Source organism: Phymastichus coffea, unplaced genomic scaffold (genome assembly GCF_024137745.1).
Source record: "Phymastichus coffea isolate CEN01 unplaced genomic scaffold, Cenicafe_Pcof_1.1 PCOF00055, whole genome shotgun sequence".
NCBI classification, from domain to species: domain Eukaryota; kingdom Metazoa; phylum Arthropoda; class Insecta; order Hymenoptera; family Eulophidae; genus Phymastichus; species Phymastichus coffea.
Genome location: NW_026706866.1, coordinates 968,927 through 984,369, shown reverse-complemented (window position 1 = coordinate 984,369; position 15,443 = coordinate 968,927). Strand labels below are relative to the sequence as shown.

Genomic DNA, 15,443 nt, shown 5'->3' with positions numbered 1-15,443 from the left:
TTAATCTAATTTATAAATATAATTATGCTAATTTCGGTTTTCATTTAAATATAAATACATAAAATCATTTTAATATTTTTAATTCAAATTGTTTGCATGTACTTAAATTATATTTTTATTTTAAAATTATGTTTTTCATGCATAAGTTTGGAGAAACATTATATTTCCTCCACTCTGATTATTGTTACATAGCAGAAAATTAAGAAGCTATATATCCCTCTGCATTGATTGTAATCTCTGATAAAAATCCTGAAAATTGTCAGAAAGCCAAAGACGTTGTTAGCTTTTAAAAAGTAAAGTTGACGCATTTTTTTCGTACAACTTTATATTACGAAGACGTACATCCTTGTTTCACTTTCCGAGATAGTTTTCAGGTAAATAAGCCTTTGCAATCACGATAAATAAAGTGCAAGGTCAAAGTTTTAACAAAATTGGTATAGATCTATAGAGAAATATTTTTTATCACGAACAGCTTTACGTAGCCATATTTCAGGTTCGATCTTAGGATCCCCTTATAATTTATCTCGGTGATCATCGAAGAGAAAATACAAATGTCCAAAATTATATTCATAAAAGAGCTATATTCATGCTTATTAAAGCTAAAAAATTTATTTTATTAATTATTCTACAAACGTAAAATTTTTTTCACTGACAAAATATTTCATAAAATCAATTAATCAATTAAACAATTAAATCAATCAATAATTATTAATCGTGTTGAATTTTAGAAACTTAAATATGAAAAATAAAAATGCACAAGTTGGTGCACGTGAAGCGTGCTGTTCAAATTCTATAGTAATATAATTAAAGCGTTATTTTTCTTCTAATATCTTTTTCAGAGATATTAATTATATAAGATGTGTGTTTTTATTACCGGCACCTATCCATATTCAGCAAAATGTTATTTAAATTGTAGGGATGCTATGTGATCTATATAATATCTAATGATGCTATCTATCCAAATCGTCAAAGCTCGCTGAAGATGAGATGTTGGAAAGGTTTCTCCAAAATTTCGCATTTTGGGTGTGAAGTGATAAGGTGTTTTTCCGTGCTTTTCCAGCGAATATATACTTCTAGCTGCAGATGCGACTAAACTTCATTTCGGTTCTAGCGCTCGTAGGAGTAACAGCCTTTACTCTCGAGCATCTCTCAGTTTTGTTTATACTCTTTTTCTTTTTCTTTTATTCTAGTAAATACGGAATTGTATTCTGCTGAACAGATTGATTTTATTTTACCTATAATAAATTGAATAAATATAGAATCGACACGGATTGTTTCGTCCAGAACAGAATGAAATAGAGCATAGTATAACGCTTTATAAATTATTCTTCAGGCCAGAATTTATAGCACTGGATATCTCAATGCGCTGATTTCTCTTATATAATTACCAGTCGCAATTTTGCTTGCAAATTACAAGAAACTGTACGAAATCAATGTACTATTTTCAAATCTGCTATGCGTCTATGAACTAGCCGGCAAAGGCGCGACAGTAGCTATCTATTTCCCCCGTGAATCGGCTATTTTTTTTTGGATCACCATGGCTCCGAAAACAAAATCCACGGAAAAAGCAGGTAATTTGATTGTTTTTCTCTGTTTTCAAAGTTTAAAGAACCGACAATTGATTCATCAGAATTTATTTTATTAAACATTACAATTGTCTTTTATGCTATGAGTCCATAAGTTTAAAAAATACGTTTTAAATTCTAACTTGAATGGCAAAGTGGTCAATTGCATACGGCAAAAAAGTAATTTCTATTCTATTACTATTGATATTTGAGTACAATTGTAATTTTAAACGATAAGGTATGACGACTTCAATATTTTAATTTATTTCTACATAGCAAACTTTCTAAATAATATTAGATTTCCAATGTTGCTTAACTTAACCTCAAATCAACAACATGAAGAGGTTAACACTAACAAATGTATTTTCGGGTTATTTTTGGATTAATATAGTACTGTTTAAATTTTTTAGCGGGTAAGTCCGGCGAGAAGAAGACAACGGAGAAAAAGGCCGAGAAGAAGCCAGCTACCGCTGCTTCTGCCTCCAAAGTGACCAAGCCATCCGAGAAAAAGGCAGCACCAGCTCCAGAAGCAGCTAAGAAAGTAGCACAAGCAGCTGCCAAATCGGCACCCAAAACAGTATCGAAACCCGTAGCCAAACCTGCTGCTAAGCCTGCGACCAAGCCTGCGGCCAAAACTGTAGCCTCCAAGCCTAAGAAAAATGTTCAGGCTCAAAAGAAGACCCCGAAGGGAGGCAAACCTGCTCAACCTGTGCAGAAGGCTCTCAAGGCTCAGAAAAAGGTAAATAACATAGGTATTTCACAGAGACTTGTTTATCAATCAATAAAATAATTTAGCTAATTTTTAATTTGTTAACAATTTTTTTTCTCCACATTAAATATATGAAAAAGTATTGTTTTTAAATATGGCTTTACCCTAGCTCGAATGGATTAGTATGAATATTAAGTAGCATCAATAATAATATTTACAGTGTGACCATATTTGTTTTATGTTTTTAAGACATTTGCTGTTCAGTTGCACGCAATCATGTTTTATTCTTTCTGATGATTTAGTTGTGTGGGAATCTCTTTGAAAATTATGAAAAGAAAACCTAAACACAATACTGATAATTGTAAAAATTAGGTTTAATTTCCATTAAATATTTGCAATAAATACTTCAGTACTTTGTCATTTTTTATGTCAGATCCTAAAGGGTACTCAAGGATCTAGAGTCAGGAAAATCAGGACATCGGTCCACTTCCATCGACCCAAGACCTTTAGGCCTCCAAGGAACCCAAAGTACCCGAGAAAATCAGTTCCAAGTAGGAGCCGGTAAGTGTAACATAGAAGATTTTCGAATTTATGATTTCTCTGTACAAATGATAATACTTTGAACAACTGCTTTGATTTTACTTTTAGTACAACCTAATAATTTACATATAATTATACAATAACTTCGATTTGTATCCCTATAATGACCTTCAACTAATAAAGTACTTTTATCTTACAGTATGGATGCCGTAAACATAATCAAATACCCGTTGACTACTGAGGCATCAATGAAAAAAATTGAAGACAATAATACATTGGTCTTCATTGTGCATACCGGTGCAAATAAATTTCATATAAAATCGTCTGTTAAGAAATTGTATAACGTTGATGTTTTGAAAGTCAACACACTCATCAGGCCCGATGGTAAAAAGAAGGCCTATGTACGTTTGACAAGAGACTACGATGCTCTTGATGTTGCCAATAAAATCGGCATTATATAATTTATTTGACTAGCATAAGTGATTTGATAATTTAATAGTATAATAGCTTTATCGATCCTAGGTTGATTTAATCTTTTGGATAATTTCGATATGTCTTCAAATGAGTAAAATTCATTCATTTTTGTTAAAAAATAGGTGCAAGTTCTATTGTAATTCACTAATGAATATTTATGTATATACTTCATTTTAAACAGCGTACAGCATGACTTATTGGTGCCGATTAGAATCTCCAAGTTGGCATATAAAAGATTGAAATAACATAATAAATAACAAAAAAATATAAAAGAAGGAAAGCGCACTGAAGAACAACACTAGTTTTTTACCTTAAAAAATGATGTATAGCCTATCATCCAATATTGTAATTGATTTATGCTAAAAAAGAGCGTGAAATTTTCAATATTCCTATACTTTAAAATACGTATATTATTATCTAGAACTGTACTTAAGCATTACATACTCAATGAATACAATTAATATCGTCTAGCGTTGTACGTTGCCTCTATGAAAATACCTATAAATATTCTTCCAATTTAACAAATTGAATATTGTGATAATTAGTATCAATCGCTCGCATACTTCTTAATTTACAATGTGAAAAAAGTAAAACTGCTAAAATATAAATCTCACACTCCTAGATATTAAATAAAATTATTTCAAAGTATATGAAAATTCAAAATTTTCAGATATTTTTAGTATCAATCAATCACAATGTTGACAAATTATCATTTTTTTAATATACAGGCTCATCAGTTAATCTCGCATGATTACGTAGTCAAAATTATGTTCAAAAATATACTCTTTTCGTTACACATGAAAATTTAAAATAAATTAAAATTATAATATTCGATAATGGTCTTATTGATTATTAGTTCATAATCTATAATAAAATAATAATAAAACTCGGTTATGTTGTTTCTCAAAAGTTTTTACTGCATAAGCAGTTAATGGCAAACTCAATCATAATATCAGCTTAATCTTGTAACTCAACGTACGGGAATTTTTAAATTTTTATAACATCGTATTTCTCATTGCAAAATGCTCACACACGCAATATCCATCATGTTAAAGGAAAGAAAAAAGCAAATACACGAAACAGAAAGTTGTACAAGGGCGTGAAAATAATCTACAATTAATAGCATCATACTGTTTGAAATTACGCGGGCGTCGAATGCTATCGGGTTGCCTGTATGTCAAACATTTTAATCTTGTAAAACAAGGAAATTATCTCTTTATCGTCAAATAACTCTTAAAAACTAACGTTGATTTTAAACTTTTATTATATGAGTGGAATTCTCAGTAAATAATATGTATAAGTTCATTTTCAAATATGATTTCTCGTTTTTCGGCAGAGTAATTAATAAATCAAACCTCACTTCCGCTCGGTTTCTCATAAGTCACCTTGAATTTCTGATATTTAAAAGGCTCGTGAAAATTTTGATCGATGACAGGGGCTGAAAATATGGCAAGGGATTCTTCATACCTTGAATAAATACCGTTTAACATTTTGTGATAATATCCCATGCTCCATTTTACTGATAAACCACATTAATAGGAGAATCAAGAAACACAAATTCAAATATTAAGTTCGTCAACGACTTGTATAGTGCTAAATGCAATGACGGCGCTAATCGTAGCAGCTCTATTTCCGCCCGTGAATCAACCATTCTTTTTAAGATAACCATGGCTCCGAAACCAAAATCTACGGAAAAAGCAGGTAATTTCATTGAGATTTTCCCTGTTCTCAAAGTTTAAAGAACCAATAAATGATTCGTCAGAGTTTATTTTATTAAACATTACAATTGTGTTTTATGCTATGAGTCCGTAAGTCCGTAAGTTTACTAAAAAATGTTTCAAGATCTGACTTGAATGGCCATGTGGTCAGTTGCATACGGTAACAACATGATTTCTATTTTATTACTTTTGATATTTGAGTACCATTGTAATATTAAATAATAAGGTATGACGACTTCAATATTTTAATTTATTTCTACATAGCAAACTTTCTAAATAATAATTTCCAATGTTACTTGACCTAACCTCACGAAGAGGTTAGCACTAACGAATGTATTTTCGGGTTATTTTTGGATTAATATAGTACTGTTTAAATCTTTTAGCGGGTAAGTCCGGCGAGAAGAAGACAACGGAGAAAAAGGCCGAGAAGAAGCCAGCTACCGCTGCTTCTGCCTCCAAAGTGACCAAGCCATCCGAGAAAAAGGCAGCACCAGCTCCAGCAGCAGCTAAGAAAGTAGCACAAGCAGCTGCCAAATCGGCACCCAAAACAGTATCGAAACCCGTACCCAAACCTGCTGCTAAGCCTGCGACCAAGCCTGCGGCCAAAACTGTAGCCTCCAAGCCTAAGAAAAATGTTCAGGCTCAAAAGAAGACCCCAAAGGGAGGTAAACCTGCTCAACCTGTGCAGAAGGCTCTCAAGGCTCAGAAAAAGGTAAATAACATAAGTATTTCACAGAGACTTGTTTATCAATCAATAAAATAATTTAGCTAATTTTTAATTTGTTAACAATTTTTTTCTCCACATTAAATATATGAAAAAGTATTGTTTTTAAATATGGCTTTATCCTAGCAAGAATGAATTAAGATATAGTACATAACGATACAAGTGTGGGAAAGTAGATTATTGTCTCGTGTGACGTTTATGCCCAAGCAAAGGTGGAAAGGTACACGAGACGAGAAATTCTTTCCCAAACATGTACCGTACCGTATTTTTCGATACTCCATGTGCAAAGAGTGTCTTTCTCGTACTCTCGGCAGAAAATGTGCGTTGAAAATCGCACTTTCCACACGTCATATAAAAAAATACGGTACAGCACATGTTCGGGAGAGTTTCTCGCTACGTGTACCTTTCCACTTGTATTGTAATGTACTATTTTAAGAAACTTGCTGCTCAGTCGCATACAATTATATGTTTTATTTCTTCTGATGATTTAGATGTGTGGGAATCTCTTTGAAAATTATGAAAAGAAATCGTAAACACAATACTGATAATTGTAAAAATTAGATTTAATATCAATTAAATATTTGCAATAAGTACTGAAGCACTTTGTCATTTTTTATTTCAGATCCTAAAAGGTACTCAAGGATCTAGAGTCAGGAAAATCAGGACATCGGTCCACTTCCATCGTCCCAAGACCTTTAGGCCTCCAAGGAACCCAAAGTACCCGAGAAAATCAGTTCCAAGTAGGAGCCGGTAAGTGTAACATTTAAAATTTTTGAATTTATTATTTCTTTGTATAAGTGATAATACTTTGAACAACTTCTTTGATTTTACTTTTAGTACAACCTAATAATTTACATATAATTATACAATAACCTCGATTTGTATCCTTATAATGACCTTCAACTAATAAAATATTTTTATCTTACAGTATGGATGCTGTCAACATCATTAAGTACCCATTAACTACTGAGGCATCGATGAAAAAAATTGAAGACAATAATACATTGGTCTTCATTGTGCATACCGGTGCAAATAAATTTCATATAAAATCATCTGTTAAGAAATTGTATGATGTTGATGTTTTGAAAGTCAACACACTCATCAGGCCCGATGGTAAAAAGAAGGCCTATGTACGTTTGACAAGAGACTACGATGCTCTTGATGTTGCCAATAAAATCGGCATTATATAATTTATTTGACTAGCATAAGTGATTTGATAATTTTGTTGTATAAAATACAAAAGTAATGCACCTGTGGTGATAATAAATTATCTACTTACTAACTTCGTGTTTCCCACCCTTTCGCGACTGTTCAATGAAATACGTATGTAATTTTAATAAATAGGAAAGAAATTAATTTCTCTATCAGAAAGTGGTCGGTTTAACCTTTTTGTAAATAATTTTGAAATCTTTTAAAGTTTACTATGTTGTATTGGTAATAATTAATAATGTAAATGAAATAACAGTAAGATTAAGTTTATTTTCAGGAAATTATTTACAATTTATCTTTATCACTTTATTTGAAAAAAATATTTACAACCCTAACCGTTTAGGAGTACGTCGATACGATGCGGGAGTACCTGGTTCCTTCATTCCAGGTGTTGAAATTTCTTGTCTGAAAAAGTGCAAAAGTAACGATAATAGTCACAACTGTTAATTCTTTTCAGATTCATGATATATTTCATTATAAGAAGTATACTCACTTTTTGACAGATGCTTGTTCTTTATCAAGCTGTTCTTTCGCTCTTGCTTTCATTTCCGCTTCTGCCTCCTTCATTTGACTCTCCATCTCATTCAAATGGCGAAGCGTTTGCCGTTTAGCTTTGGCACTTTTACCCGTTTCCTTCACACTAAAGAACATCGGTCCCAATTCAGCCAGCCAGTAACCATCCACGGCAGTCACACACTGCATGTACTCTTTGGAAGTCATTACAAGTTCGTGATAAACTACATAGTCTGGTGTGAAACCCATTCCGAACAAAGCAGACGTAGGATGCAAATGACAGGGCATTCCTGTACGACAGTTAACATATTCTCCAATACCTTTCAGCCTTGCTGCTTGATGGAAATAAGCTGAGCAAATACATTTTCGTACAATATCCCATTCGGTTCCGCAACTTGTAACTTCCATTTTCTGCTGTTTTAAAATTTCCTCGAGTTGTGATCTTACTTCTCTTACCTGAAAAAGCAATAGATAAATTATAAATTCAATTTTGAATTATTTGACATTAAACTTTTAACAAGATATAAGTGAAACAATTGATTACTAACTTTTCGCATTGCTTTGCCATGGATGAAATGATCATTGCACCAGGACATCGAATAACCATTAACCTTCCACTGATTATACACATTGAGAAATGTCAAGTGATCCGACTCGGGTACTTGAAATTTTTCTCTAGCAGAATCAGAGTCCTCTTCTCGTCCTTTGGGCCTATAGAATATCGATGGTACAGAAAGCATAGATACAATGATAAGAATCTCAGCCGTACATCCAAGTTTGTCGGCTGTAATGAGCATCTGACACTGCGGTGGATCTAGTGGAAATTCAGCCATTTGCCGGCCCAACGTCGTTAGTCTTCCTGTATTATCGAGAGCTCCGAGAATCCATAATTGATAAAGTGAATTAAGGATATTGTCCTGAGGTGGTGGATCCATAAAATGGAAAGCAAGCAAATCTTGTACTCCTAATGACTTGAGCAGAAGGACAGTGTTCGCTAAATTTGTTCTCTGAATTTCAGGTACACCAGTTGCAAGTAATTCATCCAAATATTGCCGTTCTGTATACAGGCGGAAACATCTTCCAGGTCCAGTTCTACCAGCACGACCACTTCGCTATTAACAATTAAATATTAATTATTGATTATTAATTATTAATTATTGAATATTAATTATTAATTCTCACCTGATTAGCATTAGCTTGTGATACTGGATAAATTTGCAACGCATCCATACCTATTAATAAAAGTCATTTTGTTATATCAATTCTATTTTGTTATAAATAGCAATTTACTTTCGCGAATGTAAGAAAGAAGCATACCAATTCTTGGATTGTAAACTTTGAGCTTGCAGTATCCAGAATCAATAACAAAAACGATACCGTCGACTGTCAGAGACGTCTCAGCGATATTTGTAGCGACGACACACTTTCTTAACTCCTTTTCCGCTTGCTGAAAGATTTTCGCTTGAAGATCGGACGGTAGTTGTGAGTAAATAGGAAGAATTGAAAGCGGCGCAGCACCTTCGATCTCATTGAGACGTTCTTTCAATACTTCGCAAGTGACTTCAATATCTTCTTGACCAGGCATGAATACCAAAATATCACCGTGAGAGTGTTGCAAGTGAATGGTCATGGCTTGTTTTACGGCAGCCTCTACATAATCTTCCACGGCATTCTTATTAAAAATTGTCTCGACGGGAAAGGTACGTCCGGGAATCTGAAAAGTTGCTGCGTTTCCGAAAAATGTGGAAAATTTACTAGAATCCATGGTAGCAGAAGTAACAATGAGTTTCAAATCATGACGTCTTGAAACAACCTGCGAACGAATTTAAAAAATTTATTAAAATCGTTATAGTACTTAATTTGTTTATTTATTAGAAAGCTAGATTACCTCTCTGAGCAATCCAAATAATACATCTGTTGACAAAGAACGTTCGTGAGCTTCGTCCATAATTATTACACTGTAACGATCCAAATCTCCTTCTCGCAAACTTTCTCTTAATAATATACCGTCAGTCATGTATTTGATGATTGTCTGTAATAAATAGTTAGGACGTAAATAAAGGATATGTAGGATAAATTAAATGTAACAAAATAAATATACAAACATCTTTTGAGGTACAGTCTTCAAATCGAATAGCATATCCAACTTTATCCCCTAGATTGGAATCCATTTCATCTGAAACTCTTTTAGCAACACTCACTGCTGCTAGCCTTCTGGGCTAAGTACAACCAATTATATATATAATTATAATAACAATTATAATAACAATTAAATAATAATAATAATTAAATTATAATAACAATTACCTGAGTACAACCAATCATTCCATTTATACTGTAGCCATCTTCACAAAGATATTGTGTTAGTTGAGTAGTTTTACCTAAATAGCAAACGAATTAAACTTTTATCAATTGCTTCTCAAAATTATTTGATGAATAATGGTTCCTAATCTTACCACTGCCAGTTTCACCAACAATAATAACTACACTGTTTTCCCTGATAACATTTAAAAGTTCCTGCCTTACAGCAAATACAGGCAGACGTCGACGTTGTTCTTGTATTTTTTGGTATTTTTCTTCGCTTCTTTTTTCAATATGATTGGCATACTTTTGTCCAGATTTGTAATCAGTTTCTTGTCCTGGTTTTTCTTTATCATCTTTGCGAGAATCATGAACACCCATTATATTTCCTAGTTTGGTCCCAGCTAACTCCCAATGCTTCTTTTGCGCGCGCCTATGCTCTTTTTGTTCTCTATAAGATCGTACCAATGCAGATCCTTTTCTTGCTACTAAAGCCATAGGGGAATTGGGATCTCTCACAGGTACTACAGGTTCTGGTTGTTTTGTGAATACGATTCGTCCTGCAAAAAGAAAACAAATTTACTAAGTACATTTGTATGAGACTCAATTAAAAATAGATATGAATTTGGTTTAACCATCTAAGAATGGAGGAACAACATTTTGAACCAAAAGATGAACTCTTGCTTCCAATTCATCATCCACATCGTCATCATGTTCTAATGAACTAACAACACCAGAGGTTAACATCCTATTCCGTTCCCACAACTCATTGTCCTTGTTTATTTGACGTTGTTGAGCAGAAACTCTTTTCTTTTTCTTAGCTTCTAATTCTTGTTCTTTCTTCTCTGTATATTCATCAGAAACATCGCCAAAGTGTCTATTTTCTTCATCACCAAGCCCATACCATTCGCGATCAAGCCTACAAAAAAACTTTAAATGATAAGTTTTTTATATAAAGTAATGATTACTGTCAATTAGAAAGAAATTTATTTACCGTTTTTGTTCCAATTCCCATAATTCTCTATCTTCTTCAGTTTTTACAAGTGGAGTTGCACCAGTAGTTTTACGCTCTTTGGCCCAGACATTGTATTTATAAGACGGAGTAAATTCGCTTCTGACACTATCTCTTCCATCTCTATTATTATAAAGTTTCGGTGTAGGATGATCCCAACTTGATTTTCTAACAATGTATTCTTCATCATCATCATCATCCCAAGCAGACTTAGATGTTGAATCCTAAATTAAGATAATTATAATAAATTGAATTATTAAAAATAAATGTAATCTATTTGATCATTGACATTACTTTTATTCTGTATTTTGGAGTTTGAGGTTCGGATCTAAATCGTGGTGTAGTGTCTCTTCTACTACTTTGATCTCCATTTCTTTCTCTATTACAATCTTTACTTCTTCTGCTATGATCGTAATCTTTGTCTCTATTCCTATTTCTATCTCTATCATTATTTCTATCTCTGTGTCTTCTGTTCCTTTTTGCATCTAGTCGTTGACGCTCCAACCTTGCTTCCAATTTTTCTTTAACACTTTTGTGAACACCTCCAGTATGTGTAGGAGTTTCTTCTGAATAATTTCTGTATTTTCTTTTTTTCTCATTGTGAGAGACCGAGCAAGAATCTCTTGTCTTGCTTGGCTCTAAAGAGTTTTCTCTTCGTTTTTTTTCAGCTAATTTGTCTAATCCAAACATAGATATTTGTGGTTTTTTGAATTCGTGATCTGAAGACTTTTTCTTTGTGATTACTAAACCACCAACTTCGTTACCATCACTACCTTCAAGCCTGTACACTGATGAATCTTCTTCCATTTCTAATGGATTATTTGTAGAATGGAAAATGTATAATAAGATTAATTATTATAGACAAATATACTTTTCTATAATAATAATACACTCACTGAAATTTCCTGAGGAGATTATAAATACATAACTTATTTATAAATTATATATACTATTTTAGACTTTCACACGATCACGTTTTTTACATAATATTATGTACAAACTTTATTGCTGATCAACAATTAGATCTGGAAACACATTTTCTCATAAGAAAAACATGAAATAACCAAACTTATTCGTGTGTCAAAGATTCCGCATTACCACCAACGTTAAACGATTAAAAAACGTACATAACAACCAGGAAGACAACCAGTTCAACCGAAATGGGCAAAGGTTGGTACTCCTTATTATCAATGAACCTGAAAAATGCAAAATGCCCATATAACATCATATCAGATAAAGTGGAAATATAAAAAAATATTTAGTAAATAATTAGGCATATATATAAAATAATATGGAGCATCAAAATTAAATGTACTTAATCTGCAAGCACGATTAGAAAGTGCGGTTGCCAAGGAGCTCACCGTATACTAAGCATTGCGGTCGCTTGGTGACCAATCGTGAGTAAGCGATGACGAATTTTCTACCAATCAGGCAACATCGGGGGGTTGGTATAAAAGAGAAAATGGCGCGTCCGACATCACAGTCGATCCGTTGCCGTTTGAGGAAGTTGCATTACCTGCTTCCACCGACAACCGACTTTTAGCTCTCTTTGTCCTTTAAAGTTCAAGAAAAACTACTTTTTTATCAAAATGGTAAGTATTTCCAATTTGACTTATTTTCATTTATTTTTGCCAAACGTATCGTTCAATTTGTAATATTCAAGAGTAACGGTACATTGATTGAGGTTCTCAAAGACGCTTCCAACGGCCATTTTGCTAAGTGTAACGGTCGAATACCGGCCGGCACCGCCCTAAGACAATAAGTCATTGGCCTTTCCCATTATGACCCTTCCCATAATACTTTACTCAAGTAGGTTTCACAAGATAATACGATATTCTACGTACTTCGGTGAGCATTGTATTGTGATATCAAATTTCCCAGATCAAGTTCGCGACGCATTTCATTTTTGTAACGGGACTATCGAAAGATCCGTGATCCTCGTGTGTGGAAAGCAGTCAAGCGTGTCGGCGTGTCTTTGCCTTGAATTAGAAACCTTGAAGTATGTGCAATGCAGCAGCTGCATAGAAACGTTTCTTTCGCCAATTATTCATTTTTTTTTTTACAACTTTCCACATAGTTATCATGTATAAAAATGCTTTCTTTTTACTTTTACCGATGACATTTCTAGCACGCGATAATTTTAATTAAATCTTTGAGTGTTCTCTTTTATTCTATTTTTGTTTCATAAAATTATATATATATATATATTTCATTTTTAATTTTCATATAAATAATTATATCAATATATATTGATTTATAATTTAAGTTATATAGGATATTATGAAATGAAAAATTTAATGTTTAATTTTCTTAACTTTTAACCATTAAATTTTAGATAAAAAAAGTTATATATACTGTGAAAAAAATTAATACTTTGCACGAAAAAAGTGCAACTTTTTCACAATGAAAGTATCTATATAAAGCCCTCCTGGTTTCTTATTGACTTTTTTTGGTGAAGTGGGCTGGCTCCAGCCATCGCCTGCCCTTATAAGGCAACAGTGACATCATGCATCCTGTTCTTGTTTCTTATACTTGAAATCTTCAACTTGGATTATGTCATCTTTTCCTAAATTGGACATGGATTGATGCTGCTTATGAGATCATTAATTGTTTTTTTATAGTTTTTCAATAACTTATTTATACTATTTTTTTTAACTTTGAAATAAATTTACTGTTTTATGCAAATAGAGTCATCATACATAAAAAAATAATTATTTAAAAATTTTGAATTCGTCATAAAAGTAAAAGATTTGTTTCATTTTGAGTACTTGATTATGTGTATTCCCTATTGTTCTACCATTTTTTTAATTCAGTATACTAACTTTGATTTTTCATTTCAGCGTGAGTGTATCTCAATCCACGTTGGACAGGCTGGAGTCCAGATTGGTAATGCCTGCTGGGAACTTTACTGCTTGGAGCATGGCATCCAGCCTGATGGCCAGATGCCATCTGACAAGACCATTGGCGGAGGAGACGATAGTTTCAACACCTTCTTCAGTGAAACAGGAGCTGGTAAACATGTTCCAAGAGCTGTTTTCATTGACTTGGAGCCTACAGTAGTTGGTAAATCAACACTTAAATCAATTCACTTAAAAAGAAATTTCAATATTCAGAATGATTAACTAAAATTTTTCTTTTTAATTTTAGATGAAGTTCGCACTGGTACATACCGTCAATTGTTTCATCCTGAGCAACTGATTACTGGCAAGGAGGATGCTGCTAACAACTATGCCCGTGGTCATTATACCATTGGAAAGGAAATCGTCGACTTAGTTCTAGACAGAATTCGCAAATTGGCCGACCAATGCACTGGTCTCCAAGGCTTCTTGATTTTCCACTCTTTTGGTGGTGGCACTGGTTCTGGATTCACATCCCTTCTTATGGAGCGATTGTCCGTTGACTATGGCAAGAAATCGAAACTTGAATTTGCTATCTATCCAGCTCCTCAAGTCTCCACCGCCGTTGTTGAGCCTTACAACTCCATTCTGACCACTCACACCACTCTGGAACATTCAGACTGCGCTTTCATGGTCGACAACGAAGCCATTTATGACATTTGCCGTCGCAATTTGGACATCGAGCGCCCAACCTACACCAACCTCAACCGTTTGATCGGTCAAATAGTCTCGTCGATCACTGCTTCTCTTCGTTTTGATGGAGCCCTCAACGTCGATCTAACCGAGTTCCAGACCAATTTAGTTCCCTATCCAAGAATTCACTTCCCTCTGGTCACCTACGCGCCAGTCATCTCTGCCGAAAAGGCTTACCACGAGCAGCTTTCCGTTGCGGAAATTACCAATGCATGCTTCGAGCCGGCCAACCAGATGGTCAAGTGCGACCCACGTCGTGGCAAGTACATGGCCTGTTGTATGTTGTACCGTGGTGACGTTGTCCCGAAGGATGTTAACGCAGCTATCGCTACCATCAAGACCAAGAGGACCATTCAGTTTGTTGACTGGTGTCCCACTGGATTCAAGGTAAATATGATTTTCTGATACCATGTAATTTGTAACTTTATTCCCATGTATGAACGTCTACGCAAAATTAAGTTGTTACAAATTCTAACTCGGCATGTTATTTTTTTTTTCCAGGTTGGTATCAATTATCAGCCACCGACTGTTGTACCTGGTGGAGATCTCGCCAAGGTACAACGTGCAGTGTGCATGTTATCAAATACAACCGCCATCGCCGAAGCCTGGGCCAGACTTGACCACAAGTTCGACTTGATGTACGCCAAGCGTGCTTTTGTCCACTGGTACGTTGGTGAAGGTATGGAGGAGGGTGAATTCTCTGAAGCCCGTGAGGATTTGGCTGCACTCGAGAAAGACTACGAGGAAGTCGGCATGGACTCTACCGAGGGCGAGGGCGAAGGCGCCGAAGAGTATTAAATTCAAAAGTTTTGAAATATCAAACGACAAAAAAGAAATATTTAATCATCAAAAAAAGTTTTCTGCAATGCATTTTTTTTTACTTCATTTACACCTCTGAGACATTCTGTATTATTTTTTTTACTCGTTTGTGCATACAATAAATTCGAAACTTAATTCAAGCATACATAATTTATTTTATTGTTCCCTATCCCTTATCAAAACATAGTTCTATAGTTAAAATATTCCATTTCGTAAAATATTTTAATTTGTAGATGTTTCATATTCTTTTCCATAGATACAATTGAATC

General features: G+C 33.9%; 4 protein-coding genes across 4 annotated transcripts; 3 read left to right on the top strand and 1 right to left on the bottom strand.

The window, feature by feature from the left end:
* The first annotated feature begins 1,508 nt into the window (after nt 1-1,508).
* Nucleotides 1,509-4,101, top strand: LOC131665919 (large ribosomal subunit protein uL23-like). The gene is made up of 4 exons (XM_058938170.1): nt 1,509-1,571; nt 1,976-2,304; nt 2,708-2,835; nt 3,014-4,101. The coding sequence occupies exons 1-4, from the start codon at nt 1,538-1,540 to the stop codon at nt 3,273-3,275; spliced, it is 753 nt and encodes a 250-aa protein (XP_058794153.1). The 5' UTR covers nt 1,509-1,537; the 3' UTR covers nt 3,276-4,101.
* An 803-nt stretch (nt 4,102-4,904) lies between these two features.
* Nucleotides 4,905-6,997, top strand: LOC131666027 (large ribosomal subunit protein uL23). The gene is made up of 4 exons (XM_058938354.1): nt 4,905-4,989; nt 5,390-5,718; nt 6,353-6,480; nt 6,659-6,997. Exons 1-4 carry the CDS (start codon nt 4,956-4,958, stop codon nt 6,918-6,920), a joined length of 753 nt encoding a protein of 250 aa, XP_058794337.1. The 5' UTR covers nt 4,905-4,955; the 3' UTR covers nt 6,921-6,997.
* A 203-nt stretch (nt 6,998-7,200) lies between these two features.
* On the bottom strand, nt 7,201-12,145 carry LOC131666026 (pre-mRNA-splicing factor ATP-dependent RNA helicase PRP16). Its single transcript, XM_058938353.1, has 15 exons — nt 12,127-12,145; nt 11,893-11,961; nt 11,662-11,790; nt 11,060-11,574; nt 10,748-10,989; nt 10,389-10,672; nt 9,909-10,313; nt 9,760-9,833; nt 9,558-9,671; nt 9,341-9,484; nt 8,770-9,265; nt 8,635-8,684; nt 8,001-8,564; nt 7,433-7,908; nt 7,201-7,344 (listed from the first exon to the last, which is right to left on the bottom strand). Exons 4-15 carry the CDS (start codon nt 11,570-11,572, stop codon nt 7,263-7,265), a joined length of 3,444 nt encoding a protein of 1,147 aa, XP_058794336.1. The 5' UTR covers nt 11,573-11,574; nt 11,662-11,790; nt 11,893-11,961; nt 12,127-12,145; the 3' UTR covers nt 7,201-7,262.
* Nucleotides 12,146-12,234: 89 nt separating this feature from the next.
* On the top strand, nt 12,235-15,324 carry LOC131665895 (tubulin alpha-1 chain). The gene is made up of 4 exons (XM_058938123.1): nt 12,235-12,357; nt 13,606-13,828; nt 13,913-14,742; nt 14,857-15,324. Exons 1-4 carry the CDS (start codon nt 12,355-12,357, stop codon nt 15,151-15,153), a joined length of 1,353 nt encoding a protein of 450 aa, XP_058794106.1. The 5' UTR covers nt 12,235-12,354; the 3' UTR covers nt 15,154-15,324.
* The last annotated feature ends 119 nt before the right edge of the window (nt 15,325-15,443 follow it).

Excerpts from the sequence above, each read along its gene's own strand:
- LOC131665919 (XM_058938170.1), top strand. The coding sequence starts at position 1,538 with ATGGCTCCGAAAACAAAATCCACGGAAAAAGCAG. Across the intron at positions 2,305-2,707 it reads CTCTCAAGGCTCAGAAAAAG|ATCCTAAAGGGTACTCAAGG; the intron begins GTAAATAACATA and ends TTTTTATGTCAG. Across the intron at positions 2,836-3,013 it reads TCAGTTCCAAGTAGGAGCCG|TATGGATGCCGTAAACATAA; the intron begins GTAAGTGTAACA and ends TTTATCTTACAG.
- LOC131666026 (XM_058938353.1), bottom strand. The coding sequence starts at position 11,572 with ATGGAAGAAGATTCATCAGTGTACAGGCTTGAAGGTAGTGATGGTAAC. Across the intron at positions 10,314-10,388 it reads TGTTCCTCCATTCTTAGATG|GACGAATCGTATTCACAAAA; the intron begins GTTAAACCAAAT and ends TTCTTTTTGCAG. Across the intron at positions 7,345-7,432 it reads GAACAAGCATCTGTCAAAAA|ACAAGAAATTTCAACACCTG; the intron begins GTGAGTATACTT and ends GCACTTTTTCAG.
- LOC131665895 (XM_058938123.1), top strand. Across the intron at positions 13,829-13,912 it reads CTTGGAGCCTACAGTAGTTG|ATGAAGTTCGCACTGGTACA; the intron begins GTAAATCAACAC and ends TTTTAATTTTAG. Across the intron at positions 14,743-14,856 it reads GGTGTCCCACTGGATTCAAG|GTTGGTATCAATTATCAGCC; the intron begins GTAAATATGATT and ends TTTTTTTTCCAG.
- LOC131666027 (XM_058938354.1), top strand. The coding sequence starts at position 4,956 with ATGGCTCCGAAACCAAAATCTACGGAAAAAGCAG. Across the intron at positions 4,990-5,389 it reads AAAATCTACGGAAAAAGCAG|CGGGTAAGTCCGGCGAGAAG; the intron begins GTAATTTCATTG and ends TAAATCTTTTAG. Across the intron at positions 6,481-6,658 it reads TCAGTTCCAAGTAGGAGCCG|TATGGATGCTGTCAACATCA; the intron begins GTAAGTGTAACA and ends TTTATCTTACAG.